The sequence below is a fragment of the Gaeumannomyces tritici genome (genome assembly GCF_000145635.1).
Source record: "Gaeumannomyces tritici R3-111a-1 unplaced genomic scaffold supercont2.3, whole genome shotgun sequence".
In the NCBI taxonomy this organism is placed as follows: Eukaryota; Fungi; Ascomycota; class Sordariomycetes; order Magnaporthales; family Magnaporthaceae; genus Gaeumannomyces; species Gaeumannomyces tritici.
The window spans coordinates 1,940,457-1,960,024 of record NW_008804547.1 but is presented as its reverse complement, the minus strand read 5'-3'; the positions used below and the strand labels follow the sequence as shown (position 1 = coordinate 1,960,024).

The 19,568-nt window shown below is 57.7% G+C and overlaps 7 protein-coding genes across 7 annotated transcripts; 4 read left to right on the top strand and 3 right to left on the bottom strand.

The window, feature by feature from the left end:
- On the top strand, positions 1 to 951 carry GGTG_05768 (hypothetical protein). The gene has a single exon (XM_009223575.1). The coding sequence runs from the start codon at positions 576 to 578 to the stop codon at positions 831 to 833; it is 258 nt and encodes an 85-aa protein (XP_009221839.1). The 5' UTR covers positions 1 to 575; the 3' UTR covers positions 834 to 951.
- A 614-nt stretch (positions 952 to 1,565) lies between these two features.
- GGTG_05767 (hypothetical protein) lies at positions 1,566 to 4,660 on the bottom strand (the record flags this gene model as incomplete). Its single annotated transcript, XM_009223574.1, has 6 exons — positions 4,389 to 4,660; positions 3,461 to 4,307; positions 3,258 to 3,377; positions 2,925 to 3,063; positions 1,727 to 2,302; positions 1,566 to 1,658 (listed from the first exon to the last, which is right to left on the bottom strand). The coding sequence occupies exons 1-6, from the start codon at positions 4,510 to 4,512 to the stop codon at positions 1,566 to 1,568; spliced, it is 1,899 nt and encodes a 632-aa protein (XP_009221838.1). The 5' UTR covers positions 4,513 to 4,660.
- A 2,523-nt stretch (positions 4,661 to 7,183) lies between these two features.
- Positions 7,184 to 9,528, top strand: GGTG_05766 (vacuolar protein sorting-associated protein 74). The gene is made up of 4 exons (XM_009223573.1): positions 7,184 to 7,790; positions 7,934 to 8,180; positions 8,275 to 8,720; positions 8,821 to 9,528. Exons 1-4 carry the CDS (start codon positions 7,506 to 7,508, stop codon positions 8,908 to 8,910), a joined length of 1,068 nt encoding a protein of 355 aa, XP_009221837.1. The 5' UTR covers positions 7,184 to 7,505; the 3' UTR covers positions 8,911 to 9,528.
- GGTG_05765 (hypothetical protein) lies at positions 9,364 to 11,822 on the bottom strand. The gene is made up of 3 exons (XM_009223572.1): positions 11,638 to 11,822; positions 11,469 to 11,552; positions 9,364 to 11,341 (listed from the first exon to the last, which is right to left on the bottom strand). Exons 1-3 carry the CDS (start codon positions 11,656 to 11,658, stop codon positions 9,788 to 9,790), a joined length of 1,659 nt encoding a protein of 552 aa, XP_009221836.1. The 5' UTR covers positions 11,659 to 11,822; the 3' UTR covers positions 9,364 to 9,787.
- Positions 11,823 to 12,015: 193 nt separating this feature from the next.
- On the top strand, positions 12,016 to 14,525 carry GGTG_05764 (GMP synthase). The gene is made up of 5 exons (XM_009223571.1): positions 12,016 to 12,335; positions 12,393 to 12,461; positions 12,557 to 12,796; positions 12,884 to 13,283; positions 13,360 to 14,525. Exons 1-5 carry the CDS (start codon positions 12,288 to 12,290, stop codon positions 14,235 to 14,237), a joined length of 1,635 nt encoding a protein of 544 aa, XP_009221835.1. The 5' UTR covers positions 12,016 to 12,287; the 3' UTR covers positions 14,238 to 14,525.
- GGTG_05763 (exonuclease 1) lies at positions 14,516 to 18,012 on the bottom strand. Its single transcript, XM_009223570.1, has 3 exons — positions 17,521 to 18,012; positions 17,317 to 17,464; positions 14,516 to 17,238 (listed from the first exon to the last, which is right to left on the bottom strand). The coding sequence occupies exons 1-3, from the start codon at positions 17,531 to 17,533 to the stop codon at positions 14,958 to 14,960; spliced, it is 2,442 nt and encodes an 813-aa protein (XP_009221834.1). The 5' UTR covers positions 17,534 to 18,012; the 3' UTR covers positions 14,516 to 14,957.
- A 274-nt stretch (positions 18,013 to 18,286) lies between these two features.
- On the top strand, positions 18,287 to 19,463 carry GGTG_05762 (hypothetical protein). The gene is made up of 4 exons (XM_009223569.1): positions 18,287 to 18,660; positions 18,741 to 18,831; positions 18,930 to 19,063; positions 19,158 to 19,463. The coding sequence occupies exons 1-4, from the start codon at positions 18,489 to 18,491 to the stop codon at positions 19,295 to 19,297; spliced, it is 537 nt and encodes a 178-aa protein (XP_009221833.1). The 5' UTR covers positions 18,287 to 18,488; the 3' UTR covers positions 19,298 to 19,463.
- The last annotated feature ends 105 nt before the right edge of the window (positions 19,464 to 19,568 follow it).

Sequence of the window (19,568 nt, the reverse complement as noted above, 5' to 3'; positions counted from 1 at the left end):
CCCGGCCGTCACGGGCCCGGCCTGCTCCTTGCGCGCGGCGGCCCTGAGCGCGCCCGCGGCGGCGGCGGCGGGAGGCGGGGCGATGGGCACCACCGACACGGCCGGGTCCAGCGGCGGGGCGGCGGTCGCGGACTTGTCGGCGACGTACGTGGTCGTGCGGCGCGTCGAGGTCTGCAGGGATCATCCGGGGCTGCTGTTAGTACGCTTCCTGGCACAAAGGAAGGGCGCTGCCCATGTAGGCTGGGTGGTTGGGGCTTCGCAACTCACCACCGTCACAGAGGGTGTCACCCCGGGCAGGTACGTGCTGCTGATTAGGCACGCGTAGCATGGGGTCGCGGACAGGGTCGCGCAGTACGAGGTCCGGAGGGTCGACCCCTGGTCCGGGAGGGTTTTGGTGGCTGTTTGGGAGAGAGATGGCGGTTAGATGGGTGGTGCGCAAGAGGGTGGAGGTGACGAGGGTTATGGGAGAGGCGGAAAACTCACTGGTGCTGCCCTCGGGACAGATTTCGATCACTTCGACGACGTAGATAATCTCCACAGTGACAAACTTGTTGCACGACCCGTTGTCGTAGGGAATGGGGGTCAGTGGTGGCATGGTGCTAGGGATGCCAGTCGAGGGTCCCGTCGGCCATAAAGTTGGCGAGGTCCCGGTTGTGGTCGTCAAAGTCGTCGCGCTCCAGCCGTCCGTAGTGCCAGGCATGGAGGTAGACGGCGTCGGATCGATGTTGGTGCTGGGAGACGAGGGTCCTGTCGTTGTTGGCCCCGTCGGGGAGGTCGAATCCGTCGTCGTGGTCCTGGACAGGCCGTCCGTGAGCGGCGTGGAGAAGCCGTAGGGGCACGGCGTCGACATGGATCCCGACGTGTGCGTCCAGTCCATCGTGCTGCTGGGATGGTAGGTCGTTTCCGGGGTGGCGGTGGTGGAGGGAGCATCCGTGTCCGAGGTTTGGGTGGTCCAGGTGCTTGGGCTTGTCGTCAGCGTCGTCGTCGAAGTCAAGCTCGCTGTCGACGTGGTTGTCGATGTGCCGCTGCCGCCTGGCTCGGCATCCGAGCGGGAAGTGGCAGGCAGCCTGGTGGAGGTTGTGAGAGAAACAGGGGTGGTCGACGACCCATAGTGGGTTTCTGTTGAGACGGTCGATATAGCCCAGCTAGAATCGGTGCTTCCAGGCTGAGTGGAGCTAGTTGCCGTACCTCCGCTCGGGACTGGGGGCCGTGATAGTTCTGAAGTGGCTCCTGTGCTGGTAGTGGTTGTGCTTGTGGGTGTCGTCAGGCTAGAGGTGCTGGAAACTCCTCCAACAGAGCTAGAGGAGCTGTTCGTGCTGACAGTGCTGGAAGTGACCAGGGTGGTGACCAGCGCCGAAGTCAAAACTGTCGTCGACGACGAAACAATTGTCGAGGACAATATAGAGGTGGATGTTGTCACAAATGTAGCGGAGGATACAAGCGTGGACGATGAGACAACCGTGGAGGTCATGACCGACGTGCTGCTCACCAGGCTTGGGGTTGCAGACGTCCCAGTCGCCGAGGGCAGCTCAGAAGTGGCTGTAGACACTGTTGCGGAGCTTCCACTAGGGGTGGTGACTTCCGTAGCAGTGGATATAGACAGTGATGTCGAGGTTGACGTTGCGGTGGAAGTTGTTGGCAGGGTGCTTGATGCTGAGCTGCCAAGCGTCGATGTCATCTCACTCGTGGACTCAGCGGTAGTGAGAACAACACTGGTGGAACGCACCACGGTGGTTTGTGTGGACGTTCCTGTGGAGGTCGTGGTAGCTTTCGTAGTGCTGTTGGACCAGCTCTGGCGCTTGGACGTAGTAGAGTTGACGGGCACTACAGTCGGCACGGCTGTGCTCACCGTGATGTTGAAGGTTGACGTAAACGATGTCGCCGTCGTAACCAGAGAAGTCCCAGTACTCGTCCCAACCGATACGCTGGTGGAGGTAGTGAGGTTGACCGAAGTGCCTCCGGTGCCGGTGCTCAGGCTCGAGATGGAGCTTCCAGTGCTCGTGGAGTTGGGGAACGACGTAGTGATAGTGGTTGGGTCTGAGGACGGGGCGAGCGAGGTAGAGGAATCTCTAGGAACAGAAGTAGCAGGCGGTGAAGGGGTCACGATGATAGTTATCACCGACGTGACGATAGAGTTTGGATTGCGTGTGACCAGCGTCGTGATAGTCGAGCTGTACGGAGTAGTAGGAGTCGGAGAACCCACGGGGATGACGGTGGTCACCAAGCTGGTCGTGGATGATGTCGGATTCAGAGAGACAACGGTGGTGATGACCGACGTGATGGCCGAGACCGCGATCGTAGTCTGTGGCGCAGACGTGGTGTCCGACCCTGACACCGAATCCGTGTTTGAGACCGAAGAGCTTAACGAAGAGGGCGGTGCCGAAACAGGATAAGTGGTGATAATGAGTGTTGTGGACGACGAGGTCGGGTCGATGCTGATTATTGACGTGATGACCGATGTAACAGCCGAGACAGCGGGTCTCGTTGGGGTATTTGAAGGGAATATCGTCGTAAGGAATGTGCTGATGGAAGGGTTGGGGCCAGGGGATACCGTGGATGTGACCACGGAAGTCACGCCAGACGAAGGAATCGGCGACGTTTCAGCCGACGGCGCCACTGAGGACGGCCCCGTGCTAGAGTCGGTGCCTAGGCTTGATGGCCCTCCGGTTCCACCTGGCGTAGAGGCGCTCGCTGGCACTACTGTTGTGACGAGAGTTGTTGACGAGGACGTTGGGTTCACGGACACAATCGAGGTCAGAACAACAGTGATGACAGATGGGCCAGGCGGCCTTGTGTTCCCAGAGCTGGGCCCTGTAGGCAATATCGATGGGGTAGATGTGAGCAACGATACAGGGACACTGGTGGTGATCAGTGTCGTAGACGAAGACGTGGGATCGATGGAAACTATGGACGTGATCACAGACACCACGATCGAAATCAGCGGACTGCTGGCCGGAAGACTCGTCGTATCGGAAGGCAAGATTGACGTAGAGTTCAAGCCAAGGCCAGTCGACGACGTCGGTGAGATTGATGATGGAGACGAAGAATTGGCCACAGATGTCCCTGTCGGTATGGTTGGTGTTACTGTCAGCGATATCAGAGAGGTGATGATCGTAGACGACGACGAGGTTGGATCGATAGATATGACAGAGGTCACGACCAAGGTAGAGACAATGACAGAAGCCGGCGGCGGAGGAACAGTAGGGGTGAGGCTGGATATCAAGTCACTAGTTGATGTGGTAGTCGTAGTGCTGGACAAGGTCGTTGTCGTCGTTGTCGAGTTCAGGAAGCCCGTGGCTGACGTGGTGCCGTTCACAGGGATGCTGGTGTTGGTCGGCAAAGGAGGGGCGGTCGACGGGGATCCTGTGATAGGGGCGCTAGAGATAGAGAGGGTTGCTACGTCAGCGTTTGGGATAGCGCCACAGGGGTCTGCCATGATGGAGGAGAGACTGCGAAATACCTAGAGTTGGTAAACACGGCAGTGCCTGTAGACGAGGTCAGGCTGCTACTGAACCGGGTCGACGACGAGCCGCTCGTGGTGGACGAGCTCGTGGTGTTGGTCGCACAGGTGCCGTTGCCCACGACGCCGAACAGGCACTTGCACGAGGTGGTGCAGAGCGTGCCGTTTTGGCCGTTGGACGGCCCGCCGTCGCACTCCTCGCCGAAGGCGGGCTCCCAGACGCCGTTGCCGCAGCCGGCGGGGGTGGCGCCGTTGGTGATGACGTAGGCGACGCCCGAGGTGCCGTCGGCAAAGGTGCGGTTGCCCGTGCCCTTGGCGCCCTGGGCGATGACGAGGGGCTCGAAGCCGCCGGTGCCGTTCATGGGGTAGACGGAGAAGACCTCGTGCACGCTGCAGGACCAGTTGCTTAGGGCCGTGTCGTTGACGCCCCGCAGTGCGCTCGAGTTGGCCACCATGTGCGCGTCGTTGTAGCACTCGAGGTTCCCGCGCACCTCGAAGTGGCCCAGCCCCGACAGCTCCTCGACCGTCGCGCTCACCGAGTCCTGGTAGTAGCACGACAGGCAGTAGTACAGGCCCGTGCCGTTGCCCGCCGCCGCGAAGGACACGCCGCCCTCGATGAGCGACACCGCTCCCGGCTGGATCGGCGGCGACGTTGCGTGGTAGCCGGGATCCGTGCCGATGAGGATGATGTTGCCCGTCACGGCCGGGGACCAGGCAGCCTTGGTGTCATCAAGGAACTTGACTTGCTCCAGCGAGCCGCAGTTGGGGTCCGGAACAATGATGGCCTTGTACTTGGCAAAGTCCTCGGTTGTATAGGAGCGCCACTCGGCATCGCTGATGCTCACGGCTGTCGAAGGGGTCCCAAGGCATTAGCACTCCAAGCCCTGCAGTCTCGAAACAGCGCGGGTACGGTTGGGAATTCTCTCACGGTTGAGCCCCAGGCGTTCGGCCTGCTTCCACTCTTCATACTTCATGTCGCCATGGAACAACACTTGGGGCTGCACCAAGTGAGCTAGGCTGGAGAGCAGCCATAGGTTCGTGAGGGAGCGCATGTTTGCCGTCTCCTAGAAGGACGAGACAAGGCAGTAGAAAATAAACAGCGAGCGTCAGTGACGGCAGTGTAGACGACTGTGTCCCGCAGTCAGTATACGCTGGGGTGTCGTTCAAACGAGGGATGATGGTTGAACACCGGGAAGCACTGGGAGAAAGAGTCGTGTTGAGAATCTTTCCATGAGTGAAGGCCTGCTTTATAGCCCAGCTCGTGGCCAAAGAACGTTCAGTCTTCCCACATGTTTGGATTCGGCGCTCCCCGCATGAACTAGAGGCGATGGCGATAGACCATCCCTATCCGGGTCATGTCCGGAAAAAGCCCGTGAGAAGGTCTCGGGAAACCTTCTCAGCTCGTCACTGGATCACCAGGATCCCACTAATCAAATCCAGAGTCCAAGACCATAGACTTGCCCGAATTATGGTGATGCGTCACAAGAGTGACACTTGTTGGATCAAGTTAATGAAAGGTTCGAATCTCCAGGCGAGCCACACTAGTGGTGACACTTGGATGAGTCCTATGGATGAGCAGGTTAGAGGTAGGTAGATCAATGAGGAAGTTGGGTCTCTGGATCCTTTCCGCTCCCCTACCAGCCACCTCGAACAACAAGAGGTCGAATGCAAAAGGCGAGGCAAGAAGAGCCGGGGTTGAGCATGGAAATGATAGGAGTCAACTGAAGAGGCTACATGATCCGAATACCAGTCGGTTCACATATATGTGGCCTACCCTCTAAGGAATGCCTGCAGTCTAGAAGTCTGTCGAGACTATTCAAAACATGGGTACCAACGGGTAGGCATCGCTTGGCACAGAACTCGGGTCGTCGGTGATGTCCGCAGGGATATCTCCAGCATCGCGACGCCACCTTCGGCTATGAGAGCGCCTTTGTGGGCCGGCTCAGAGAGCAGGCTCGTGGTTTTGAAAAGCCGATACCCGGGCGGATGAGACAGGGTTGGTTATAAGCGGTCCCAACAGGGAATCAACTCCGTCCAGGTACTCAGCACAGTGGCGTCTGCAGTTATGCCAAAGAGGACCGTCGTCACACATGGACGAGGGGGAGATTACAGTCCAAGACAGGTCCGGGGATGGTCTGGCGCATCGTGGATCTGTCAGACTACCACTTGGCGTGCTGCCAGATGTCGCTGCCATCCAACGCCTTGTTACACCCAGTGGGTGCCCGCATAGGACGCACAGACATTTGGCATACGAGGTCAGAAACAGGCGCCATCGCTAATGCCGCAGTGGGAACAGCGACAAAATGGGGCATGGTTGGAGAGGTGTATGTTGATATGACGTTTCCGTTGTCACATGAGGCTGGGAGTGGTGCAACAAGGCCAGGCACTCAGGCACCATACGTAGTTTGGCTGGCTCGGCTATGGTTACTGCGAGATGAGAGCACACGCACAGCCAAGCATCTGGATGGAGAAGAAGAGAAGAAAACCATGCGGTCACGCACTAAACGATGCGACGGCCCAATCAGCATAGTCGATCTGAGACCCCGAGTCCTGGGAGTACAGATTCAGGGGAAGGTAGCCGGTGAGAATAGACATCGTCTCTCAAACTCGTGATGCCGTTCCAGATCGCGAATTTTCGAGCTAGCATCGATCGTGTTGGGCATTGCGCCAGGAGGTGTCCAGCGCGCGGGGCAAGTATTGTGTTGTGTCGTGGTGCAGGGATTCGGACCCTTGACAATACTCGACGGTGTCCATGGGCTGCGGAAAGGCAAAGGCAGCATGGTGCGTGGTGCGTGGTGCGTGGTCTTGCAGATGTCCAGAATCACGTGCGCGGGGTTGCGTTGGTGGCTGAGCTGAGCACAGAATGTGGCGCTGGTGTCAGCCTCATTCTCGATCCAACTGACATTGACGCCATTTGTCAATGATAAGCCACCGAACAGGTTGCACTTTTTTTCCTTTGACGTGCTGGAACTGAAGCCCGACTTACTGTGTGGTCTGATGGATACGATACAGCGACTCTAGGCGCACACCAGCTGAAAAGAAAAATCAAGACTGCCAAATGCTTTTCCCCACCCAAACTCTACAGCAAAAAACATCAAAACAAACTCGACCAATTCAATTGCCGTATGCCAAAGCACTATAACACGCCCAAAAAAGCAGAGATCCAGGCCATTACTAATTATTTTAATCTCAATTCAATTCCCTACTATCTAAACAATCTTTTAGTTGCTGGCTATTTTTTTTGGTGGTGTTAATTAACTTTGAAATGGGAGCACCTTTGTTGCGGTCTTGATTTTTTTTTTTTTCAGTGCGTGGCGCAGCACGGCGTGTCGCTGTCGATGTTCCCAAATTAGGCCCCCATCGAACCCCTGATCCCCACATCCAGCGCGACCCCTCAGGGGTGCACGGTTTTTTTTTATTGCGCCGCATCGACTGCGTGCGTGCTGCGTGCATAGCTGAGCATCCATGGCGGGCGGGCTGGCTGTCTAGATCATGACAAGTTGGCTTTAGCGGCGCGGCAGAGAAACATAGACAAAAAAAAAACCTAGAGTGACTCGCCAGGGCGTCTTTTATTGTTGATAGCTAGCTGCATTAGATCTGGCAGTGGCAGTTCCTGCTTACTCGACAAGGATCGATCCAGGGCTGCAAAAGGACAATACTAAACCATCCAATCGACTCATCCCATCGATAAGTCGCTGCCTGTAACCAGCCCAGGCAGATTGCCCCACAGCTTGGGTGGTGTCCGCGTCTGATTGAGCCTTCAGCCTTGTCCCGGCCTTGACGTCTTGCGTTTCTCGCCGGCCAAAAATAAAACATAGGACAAGAAACAAAAGAAAAAAAAATACGCGACAGCAAGGGATAATCCACCGAATCGCACCGTCTCAACCCTGCAACTGGCGCTTTCATCCCCCGCAGCGAAACAGGCGGAGCGAACCAGAAGCCACCGTCGAACACGAGACCTCGTCCCGCGCGACAATCAAGCCCGACACACCACACCCATCCACACACACACAATAACGCCCACACGCGCACAACCACAGACGCCATGTCGACGGCCACATCGGGTGGGCTGACCCGGCGCAGAGGAGGTGGAGGCGGCGGCGGTGGAGGGGCCGGCGGCGACGGCGAGAGCAGCAACGCCATGGACCGCTCCAACTCGTCAACCGACGTCCGCAAGGACACCGCCCCCGAGACCAGCTACGAGTCGGGCGAGAACGGCCACAAGATCGCCTTCGACCCGCGCGACATCAGCGAGAGCGCCGAGAGGAGCAAGCAGCCGAAGCTGACCCTGATGGAGGAGGTCCTGCTGCTGGGCCTGAAAGACAAGCAGGTATGGCCGCCCTCACTCGGAGACCAGAGATAGAGGCGTACGGTGCGGGCGACGACGCACTCGCGCGCGCATTGGCGACGGCGGCGACGACCACGACCACGACGACGCTGACATGGCAATCATTGATGCAACCCGCTGCGCAGGGCTACCTATCCTTCTGGAACGACAACATCTCGTACGCCCTCCGCGGCTGCATAGTCATCGAGCTGGCCTTCCGCGGCCGCATCAGCATGCAGAAGGACCCGGCCAGGAGGCGATTCCCCCTGGCAGATCGCGTCGTCGAGGTCGTCGACGACACCCTAACGGGCGAGGTGCTGCTGGACGAGGCCCTGAAGTTGATGAAGTCGAGCGAGAAGATGAGCGTCAGCGCCTGGATTGACCTCCTGAGCGGTGAGTAGCAAACATCCTTTCCCCCCCCCTCGACGTCACCCAATTCGATTCTGGAGATGCTGACGGATAGCCCGCTGCAATCTCCTCGCGGTAGGCGAGACTTGGAACCTGATGAAGATCGGGTACCAGCTCAAGCAGGTGCGCGAGAGGCTGGCCAAGGGCCTGGTGGACAAGGGCATCCTGCGGACCGAGAAGCGCAACTTCCTCCTCTTCGACATGGCGACGCACCCCGTCGTGGACAACGGCGCCAAGGAGGAGATCCGGCGCCGCGTCCGTAACGTGCTCACGCAGCGCACCGTCGTCCTCCCCCACTCGCAGTTCCTGCCCGAGAACCTCGAGTGGCGCTACGCCCGCACCATCGCCCTCGTCTGCGCGGCCTACGCCGCCAACGTGCTCGAGAACGCCCTCAGCACCCTCGGCCACGAGGCCCGCGAGCGTGCCTTTGCCCAGACCGACGAGCTGCTCGCCGAGTACAGCCAGTGGCCCTTTGGCAAGAAGGCCACCGCCATCGGCGCCAACATCCCACAGGTTATTCAGGAGGTAAGGCTAAATCTTGTCGTTTTTTTTTAAATTCCCCAAGCTCCCTGCGGCTCGCTGCATACATTATCAACTGCTAATCCCGTTTGCTTCTTTACCACAGGAGATTTCCAAGGGCAAGGATAAGGAGCTCCAGCTCGAAGTCGTCGCCGCATGCCTCAGCGTCTTCACCCGCCTCGACTCCCTCCTATAAATTCGACGCCGTTTCAATTCCTTTCCTGCCCCGCGCGCAGCCCTACATCCTGGTCCCCCGATCACCATTCACATAAACCGCATACCAGCCGACCACAGCCTGGATTCCCGACCCCCCACCGGATGGCAGCTCAGAACCTCGCACAAGGTTTGCCAGACTTTCCCCATCGAGCAGCAGCCAGCTACCATTTCTTCTTTCTTTATTTTGTAAATCCCGCCATTGCGAAGGGGATGTAACAACAAAACGAGGGTGGCAGAAGTGTCGGGAACGTACTCCACAAAAAGGAAACGGACACGTGGGCTCTGGGTCTGTGTCGCGGTCGAAGGTTCATGTGGTGCGGGTTCTCATGGGTTTTCCATCTTTTTATTCTCCCTTCCCCTTCCATGACACTGCCGGGAGAGTTTATGCGCTGGGAAAAATGAGCCTTTTGTTTTCCTTCCCTAGTCATCTAATCACGTTGGTTACCGAAATATGCGGTTGAAAGATTTCTAGCCCATACATACCAGTCCAAACGTCTACGATATTGTTTGGCACGAGCCGTTGGCTGGGTTGCTTTCATTTTTAATGACTTATTATTTTCCATGTCCGTTGTAAATGCTGAAACACCACACCGTCACCCTATGAATCGTAACTATGAAAAGAAGGAGCGCGCCCGCCCACCAACGCCACATATCAGGCCGAACCCAGCAACCGAGAACAAAACAAAAGGAACATCTGAGCAGACAATCGGTTAAGCGGAAAACCGCGCCATCAAGTAAAAGCGCTTGTGGAGCCCGTCCTGAGCACCACAAACCTCAACTTGAATGTGTTGTGTTGCCACGCCGAGGCCAAGCCAACATTTAACACGCGGGTCTGTCTGCTGGGAGACTCACTCCCCTCACTTGCGCTTGCCGCCACCCAAGCCTACACCCTCGAATCCGGGCCGGCTCTTCCTCCCGCCCTTGGTGGCCACACCCTTTTTCTTCTTGCCCGCCTTGCCTAGCATCTTCTCCTCGCGACGCTTGCGCAGGTTGTCCTCGCGCTTCTTCTGTCGCGCCTGCATGGCTTGCTCGACACCCTCCTTACGCGCCGCCCACTCACGCTCGCTCTTCTTCTTGGCTTGGTCTTTGCGCTTGACCGCCTTCTTGAGCATGGCCTCGTCGTCGCGCACCTTCTCCCCCTCGGCCCGGCGCCGGGCGGCTAGCCATGTCTCCTTCTCGAGCACCTCCTTGCGCTTGTCCTCGGGCATGCCCGCCACACGCTTCTTTTGCGCCTCGAGTTTCGCCAGGGCTGTCTTGGGATCAGACGGTCCCTTCTTTTTGCCTTTGGCGTCCTCTTTGACATAGCTCAGGTCGTGTGACATTTGCGCGCCGTCCCCAAACGCTATGCGACCAAACGCGAAGTTGGTCGCCACAGCATCGCTCGCATCGCTGCGGAGTGGGCTCATGAAACCACCTGGTGAGGTTCGTGCACTAACCAGCGCTTCTTCGCGTTTGCGGTCCTCCTCCTCTTTTGCCAACCGGCGGACTTCCTTCTTGTGCGCCTTACGCTGGGCCTGCTTCTGGCGCCGCGACTCGATGAGCTCCTGTCGTGTCTGGGGTGGCCGGCCATCGGTGCCATCCGCCTTCCGCGCCTTCCTGAGCTCCTCGATCCTTGCGGCCAGGCGCGCTTTGAATGCATCTGACGAGCTAGCGGGGAGCTTTGCGTGCTTTGGCTTCTCTGATGGGGTGGCTGATGCTATCGATGTTGCAACGCTGGCGGTCTCCAGCGAGCCCTTGTGTGCTGTCTGGTCATCGTCGAACACGGGTGATGTAGACTGGGATGATACTGATGGCGATTGCGACGGTACCTCGTGCTCCTTTGTCGATAGTCCGGGGATCTCCTCAGTCTCCATCTCGCTGTCAGGGGAAGCCTTCGAATCATCAACCTCGGTGGATGGCCTGAGCTCAGGGGAGGCCTCGAGAGGCGCAGATTCTGGTTGCGGTGCTGGGTTTGATACTGTTTCCCTGGATGTGGTGTCCTCTTCTTTGGATCCGTTGACCTTGGCAGACTTTTTCTCTTGCTTTTTCTGCTTTTTGAGCAGCTTCTTTTGCTCTTTGGCTGACAGAGTGGAAAGGGGCACGGAAGCGTCGGTCTCGGCGGGGGTAGCCTCTGACAAGGCAGTATCGGGCTTTTCGTCATCCTCATCCTCATCGGCAGTTTTCTGCTTTTTAAGTGGCTGCTCGAGCTCGATGCCTTCTAATTGAACACTGTCGTTGTCCGCTCCCTGGTCATCGCCGGCGCCGTCGGATCCGTCGTCGCGCTGCTCGAGCTCCTGCAGCTTCCGCTTGTTTCGAGCACGCTCCTCTAGGACCTCCATGGCGGTTCGGTTCTTTTCGCTGTCGGGGTCAAGCTTTCCAAGCTTGGCGGCCTTCTTCTCGGCCTTGGATTGCTTCGTCCTCTTCCATTGCTCCTGCAGCGGGGTAATCAAACATGTAAGCCCATGCCTTCTGAGTGTGATCCAAGGCGACGAGACGATGGCAGGCGGAAGTGCCGGGAAAGGCAGCGCAGAGCGGTGGCAGCGCAGGGGGCCAACGTACGTTTGTGCCCTCTCCGTAGTAGATCTGGGCGGGTATTAGCGATAGCAGACCATCAAAAGCCTTCGCAGACTCGCGGAGCCGCTCCTGTAAAGGGTCGTCAACACTACTGCTGCAGATTTCTACTCGGGAGCGCGCAAGCCTAGAGCCGTTATGAAGCGGGGCTGCCAACCTGCAAATCCGAGTCCGCCATCGCGCTCGAGCCCGTTCGCCTGGTGAGGACGATAGAAGAGCGTGCTCCGGTGGAGAGGCGACAATGTCGCCGACTCTGGTCGTGAGATGTCTCGCACAGGCACAGCCAGGCCAGGAAGCTTGGATGGAGGCGGTTGGATGGTGGTCGCGGCGGCAATGGTTGAGCTGGAGGTGATTGGGCAAGCTCTCCACTCCAGATTGTAGATTTTTTTTTTCTTGTGGAGGTCGCTTATCCCTGGACCAGACGCAACCTTGGCGTTCATGTTCTCCACTTCCTGCCGGGCGGTGTAAATTTGGGGGACTAACAATGGGTTCCCGTTCCTGCTCGACTCACCTGTGCCCCTCGTCAGGGAGGGACGGAAAAAAAAAGGACGACTTGGAGGTCCGGTGTAGGAGAGGGAGTTTCCTGCCTTGTGTAGTAGAAAATAGGATAAATTCCCCCTTCTGGCTGTCAGAGGGAGACCCTCAATGGGATTTTTTGCTTTCGTCCTTGCCCTTTCAATAAACCGTTTCTACCACCCCTAAACGTTCACGCACTCGCCTGCTGCCCCTCACTTGTCGACATCACCCCTGCCTGCCTTCAAGGTCGAGGATAGGAAAGACAAAGACAGAGAGATACGCAAAGCAGACATGGCTTCCACAACGGAACAGGCCGAGACGCCTCACCAGGCGTATGATGTAGGCGACATCCTTAAAATCTTACCAGAAACACCTCAGCTAACCAAGCACTCCTAGACCATTCTGACGTTGGACTTTGGCTCGCAAGTGACGCACCTCATCACCAGGCGGTTACGAGAGCTCAATGTAAGAGAGACCAGCTCTCGCTGCGTCTGATCCCGCCGTCCTGCATCGCGCACCTTCGGGATGCACGATGCTTACTTTGAATCTGTCTCTGCCAGGTCTACAGTGAGATGCTGCCATGCACCACCAAGCTGTCCGACTTGACCTGGAAGCCCAAGGGCATCATTCTGTCGGGCGGCCCCTACTCGGTCTACGACGCGGACGCGCCCCATGTCGACCCTGCCTTTTTTGACCTCGGCGTTCCCATCCTGGGCATCTGCTACGGCCTCCAGGAGATCGCCTGGAGGCTCAGCAAGGACAACGTCGTTGCCGGCGAGAAGAAGGAGTTTGGTTACGCTGTATGAGTCACTCGTTCCGTCCTCCCCGCTGCCCCCAAGATGTTTGGGACTTTTTCTCACACGCCCCCCTCTCGGCGGCCGCAACAGGACCTCACGCCGCAGCGCCATGGTGGCCACGTGGACCGCCTCTTCGAGGGCATCACCGACGGCGCGACGCAGGTCTGGATGAGCCACGGCGACAAACTGAGCCAGCCGCCCACCGGCTTCCATACCATCGCCACCACCAGCAACTCGCCCTTCGCCGCCGTCGCCCACGAGACCCAGCCCATCTATGGCGTCCAGTTCCACCCCGAGGTGACCCACACCCTGCGCGGCGGGGAGCTGCTGCGCAACTTTGCCGTCGGCATCTGCGGCGCCCGCCAGAACTGGAGCATGTCCAACTTTATCGGCCAAGAGATTGCCCGCATCCGCAAGCTCGTCGGCGAGAAGGGCCAGGTCATCGGCGCCGTCTCTGGCGGTGTCGACTCTACCGTGGCCGCCAAGCTGAGTACGCAGCAGGTCCCCCCCTGCAAGATGGAAACAGTTCTGGCCTCTTGCTAACCGTTTTCTTTCCACTTGGGCAGTGAAGGAGGCCATCGGCGACAGGTTCCACGCCGTGCTCGTCGACAACGGAGTCATGCGCCTGGACGAGTGCCAGCAGGTCAAGAAGACGCTCGCTGAGCACCTGGGCATCAACCTGACCATCGCGGACGCGTCGCAAAAGTTCCTTGCGGGCCTCAAGGGCGAGCTGGACCCGGAGAAGAAGCGCAAGTTCATCGGCAACACCTTCATCGACATCTTCGAGGAGGAGGCCGTCAAGATCGAGAAGGCGGCCGAGAACACGCCGCAGGCCGGCAAGGTCGAGTGGTTCCTGCAGGGAACGCTCTACCCGGACGTCATCGAGTCCATCTCCTTCAAGGGCCCGTCCGACACCATCAAGACGCACCATAACGTCGGCGGCCTCCCGAAACGCATGATGGAGGGCCAGGGCCTCCGGCTCATCGAGCCGCTGCGCGAGCTGTTCAAGGACGAGGTGCGCGCGCTCGGTCGCGAGATGGGTATCGACGAGGAGCTCGTCATGCGCCACCCCTTCCCCGGCCCGGGCATCGCCATCCGCATCCTCGGCGAGGTCACGCCCGAGCGCGTCGAGATGGCCCGCAAGGCCGACCACATCTTCATCGGCATGATCCGCGAGGCCGGCATCTACAACGACATGAGCCAGGCCTACGCCGCCCTCAGCTCCGACCGCGTCGTCGGCGTCATGGGCGACAAGCGCCAGGAGGGCTACATGGTGATCCTCCGCGCCGTCGTCACAAAGGACTTTATGACGGCTGAGGCCTACAAGTTCGACATGGACCTACTCATGAAGATCTCGACCCGCATCGTCAACGAGGTCGACGGCGTCAGCGCCGTCGTCTACAACACCACCAGCAAGCCCCCTGCGACCATTGAGCTGCAGTAGAGGGTGTGTGCGTGTGTGTGTATGTGTTGTTTGGATTCGAGAGGGAATGGGAGGGAAGGGATTTAGAAGGAAGGCTCGCGCGGGTGGGTTTTAGAGGTCGGCTTTTTGCGCATTGGAAAAGGAGGGGACACGAACTGGGCAAGGCAAGGTTATTGGGGGAAATCGGGGTTACGCTAGAGGTGCGATGTTTTTATCCGCGAGACTCAGTATGGCTTTGGCGAGCAATCCATAGCGCTGATCCATCACAGAATGCTCGATCACTGCGAGATGCTTCAGGGTCTTCAGCAACGATTGAATGCTCTCATGACACTAACAACAGCCCCATGCCTGGGATGCATGTGATGTTTTCCTCTACATGCGCCGTACGCCCCAAACCGATGATCCCAAACCCAAGAGTAGTCGTTTCAAAGTGGCCCATGCCATACGCTCAGGAAAATAGGGTCTGGTGAATTTGACGTGTGCAAAAGGCACCTGACACGAAGAAGGCCAAGGTGAGTCTAAAAGGCCGTGACGAATGTATAAAGTTCTGAAGAAGACTGCCAGAACATAAAAGCGCACCCGAGATGTGCAGGACGCCTTGTAATCGCCACCTGATGCTACAATACAACAATAGGGGTATACATGCGAACGGAGGGAACGGGATAATCTCAACCCTGGGACATACCCAGAAAGAAAGGCAAAAAAAAAAGTCTTCAAACCTTGTAAATGATACGAATAATGTCAGCGGTAGAGAAACCTAGCCAAGTTCATGTTCCGGCCCGACGATAAGCCAGGAGACAGGGGTTCGTCGTCCTCTTCGTCGCTATCGGGGATGATCTGGTCCTCGGTCCCTTGAGGTCGGTTCAGTGCGTCCACTTCGTCAAGGTCAACCCTGGGCAAGGGCACAAAGGATGGATTGACGGGCGGTGCTGCCGGCAGACTCCTCCGCGGACCGACGCGTCCAGATACCCTCCGTTTGCTCTGCCGCTCCTGTGCTTTCCCATCCGGCGACACAGCCAATGGGGCACTGACTTTCCGTCGGCCTATTGCGTTGGCGCCGATGCGCTGTAGTGGAGTGAGCATGGGCGTCCCTGAGGCCGAAGGCCCACGTTTCTTGAGCGCCGCTGCGGCCGATAGGCCGGCGCTACTAGCAACGCTCGAGGCGGGAGTTGGAAGTCCGAGAGTCATCTTGGTCGGTCGGTCGTCTGATGTCCCCACGATGCTGGATGATGGAGTCGGGAGTCCGAACGCCATCTTAGTTCCTCCATTTGTGGGGGCAGGGGCCCCTGGCGTATAGGCAAACTGATCCAGGGCCGCACGAATCTTACTCGAGTCGCCCTGGTCATTTTCGGTGTCCACAAGAGCTGCCTCCTTCTCGGCAGGTTCGGTTACAGGCCGGAAAGGGGAGCTGGCGAGGACCTCGATGTTGTCGCTGTCCAAACGCCTGATGGGCGTTCCTGTCACAACATCAGGGCTCATCGTCCCCTTTTCGGGACTGTCCATGAAGACCGGCATAGAATTTCTCGGCTTGGCAGATTGTGACGAATTGAACGATCCGAACTCGGGCAGACTGAGGAGAACATCGTCGATGGAGTCGTCCGACATCAGATACCCTGGAGCGCTCCTCCTCTTGAGCTTCTTTGGCGTCGTCGTTTTCTTCGTGAAAAACTTGCTCCGGCGCGAAGGGGAAGCACTAGCTGCACCGGCAGATGCATCATCGCCGCAGAGCCGCGCCTTCTTACGAGGAGACGGCGATGCGTCAACCAAGTCTGCGTCGTCTGATGTTCTGACGGGTGGTCCCGCAGTGCGCCGACGGTTTGCTGCAGACGGCGCTTCCATGCCAAGCAGGCTCGAAATAGGCTCGGTACGCCGACGGTTCAGTTGCGGCCCCGCCCGGTAAGGTCGCGGGATACCGGAAGGGGCGGCGTCCCTAGCCTCGTCGAGATAGGGTCGAGGCAGAGGGAACACACGCGGAACCAGCCCATGGTCCGTGAGAGCAGCTACCTGTTGAGGATCAACTGTGAAGCAGTTGGCGTCCATCTCGCCCATTGGGATTCGTTGGTGGCCTATGCTGAAGTACGTGTCGATGGGCTTCGACAGCGGTCTGCTCGGAGCCGGTGCTGGTGCTGTGGCGCCAAGACTCCGACGTCCTGAAGGCGCGACTGCTGCCGGCAGTATGATGCGCTCTTTTGTTATGGGATTGACGTCTCCAACCGCGATCGCCCGAGCCATCTCGGGATCAACCTTGCCGCCGATGAAGGGCATTTCCTCGACATCCAGCCCCGAGGTTGGTTCAGTAAGGAGGACGAGCTGCTTCTTCTCCGGGCAGTAGACTCGCTGGTGAAGGAAGGTGATCTCGGCCTGCTTGAAGGAAGCGAGGTAGTTCTCCGAGACGCGACGCTTGCCCTCAAACTGCATCACCTTGATGATCTTCTCCGGGGTCTTGTGCTTCCGGATCATCCGATAAGCCGTCTTCAGGCCCATGCCGCTGAGGCCATCCAGATAGTCACAGCCACTAAATATGGCCATCTGTCGGAACTCGGCGTCGGTCCATCCGGTGAGGGAGATCTCCCGGACGGAACAGAAGTCGCGGCGGTTTATTTCGATGCATTGGCCGTACTGGTCAAGTTTGGTGAGCAGGCGCTTGGCGCCAAATACGAGTAGGTCCGAATCCTCCGATATAATGCCGCTGACATAGCCGTGGCGCTCCAGGTAGACCATCTGGGCGTCGGCCTCATAAGGGGCTACGACATAGGGCAGGTCGGCCTTCTTGAGCTCCTCGATAAGATTGCGAGCCATCTCAGGGGTCACATCGATGGCCTTCTGGAACTCTTGGTAGGCTTGCGCAGGCTTACCAGCCTTGAGAAGCTCCATACCGGCCTTTTTGCTATCTTCGCGGCGCTTGGCACGTGAGGATTCGGTCATGGCCTTGCTAGGCAGAAAGTCCCCATCGAAAACCAGATAGGGGACTGCACCAAAATGCTTGACCATCCTCACCCGGTGCATGGCAAAGTCAACATATCTATGCGTGGAAGCAGTCAGTAATCCGTATCTGTAGAGCGTATTCTAGTCCTGACTAGGATGCGAGTGTGCAACTGACCTTCGCGTTGGCTTCCCCTGTGCCAGCTCCAAGGCGCAGGAGACGGCGCCGCGATGAAGCCATCCGTAGGCATCGACAGCCAACGTCTCGCCAGAGAATTTTTTCAGTTCCGTCTGTTTGTGGATCGACTTGAGCAAGGGAAGCAGGCCTAAAAAAGGGTTAGTGGTAAGCCAAACTGACGGCAGTTCCTGCTCTTGGGCTTACCGGAGATGCCCATCGTGGCGGCACCAGATGTGACCGCCGATATGAGGGGACTGGCAGATCACAAGTGGTGACAGGGACGGGCCAGTTGGTTTGTCGGTGCTAGAGGGCGAGGGCAGCCATCCGGAAAGATCTTGTTGCCGTCTGGATAGGTCGAGGGACTTCAATGTTGAGAGGCAAGGGTAGCGCTAGGCGTGTGGGCAGCAGCGGCTACTGTGGTACTTGCGGGGCAACGTAACGGCGAGCTTGCGCAGGTCAGAACGCGTCTGCCTCCTTGCAGAAAAACAAGCAGTTTCCCCGGTCGAGGTCACGGCACAGCAAGAAGAGGATAGCACAAGGGCAAGAGGAATGCTAGGACGGCAATGGGCGAACGGAAGCTAGGCGTAGTGGTGTTGCGGCGCGGGCGTTGGCCAGAGAAGCTCGGTTGGTGGTTTGTTCGATGCGGACGGTTGAGTGACGCGAATTGCATTCTGGGCGGCTGCCGACAAATTATTGAGCCACCCAAGATGGCGGGAAATCCACTTTAGCAATCGACAGGGCAGGTAAGAGCTGGAGGCTCCCGCTCCACAGTCAGTCGCGTCGCGGCTGGTGCCATTCCCCGGGCAACCTCCAAGGCCGGGAAGCGGATCCAGATGACTCTCACCCCTGGCTGCCAGCCACGAATGAGCAGGCATTGGATGGCCGTGACCCCACAGTCAGAACCGACCTTCCAGGCCCACATAGGCATCACGAGCCCCACCATCGAAAATGGGAAATTTTTTGTTAGCATATGGGATTTCTGCAGCGAAAAGAATCTTTGCAGCGAACAGCGGCGACCTTGCTGGATATCGATTATCAAGTAGCTATTGCAATCGCGTGACATCTCGAAGTGCTCCGCGTTAGACAGGACTGATCCCATCCACTTGGTTGCTCGTCTCAATCCGCCAACTCAGACCACACGCAGGCTCTCGGAAGTCATCTCGCCCGCCAAAATGGCCAAAACCCTGGAGAAGACTCGCAAGCAGATTTCCAAGAAGCGAAATGGGGTCATGGATAATCTGCACCAGAACTCCCGCAACGCCAAGCGGCTTCACAAGGCCCAGGTAAGGGACGACAGGCTTGAAAAGCTCGCCCAGGCCAGGAAGAAGGGTGACCAGCCTCTACGTATGTTCTTGAACATGTCATTGTCTATTCCCTAACTGCTGGCGAACATAAAAGCGCGAGCTGACACGGGAAATCTACAGTATCTCGGGTGACTTTTTTCAGGGATGCTGTCCAGGCGAGCAGTCTACCCAAGCCCCTTACAATGGAGGCCGTGCAAGATATCGTGAAGAAGTAAGGGTCCAATATCCGCACAGCCCTAGTGCGCGACAGCATCGCGCCTCCCTTGTCTCTCTCCTGTTTCTCGTGCTTACAGAGTTTCCGCCCTCCAGGTTTGTGCACCAGTACGATGAAGAGTACGCCGAGATCAAAAGCGCCCGCCGTCCTGGCAGGGGTGCCAGCTCCAGAGAGGAAGTACTCAAGGTGAACATGGTCACACTCGAGAAGGAGCATAAAAACGGCTTCTGTATGTCCTAACCCTTAACTCTCAACTACCGCATTTTATCCTTGCTTCGAAAGACAAGGATGAATGGCTGGACTGATACATGATCTCCTTGCAGATATGCCCGATCTCACAAGCGAGGAAAATCTTGCCGCGTTGGACAGGTGGGAGGGATCCTGGGCCTACCTCGCGAGCCTAGCGTGGGTCAAAGTGACTGCTGATGGCGAAACCAGGACAGCCAGTTTCCCTCCCATCTAAAGTGGGTGATGCCAGAACTGGCACTTGGCGGGCTAGACGAACTCGTATGTCACGAATGATACCCAACGGGCTAAGGCCTGATAAGAGAACTTGGAACAGATCTTTCTATTATCTCGTCGACTGTTTTGATCATCCCATTGTGAATATGAGCCCGAAGCCTGGCTGGAAATTTTTGCGTGCTTCATCACATCTATCAGTCAACCCACCGCAATAAGTTGCCACATACGACCATACCCACTGGAATATACGGGATCCCGTCCGCTCTCCCCTA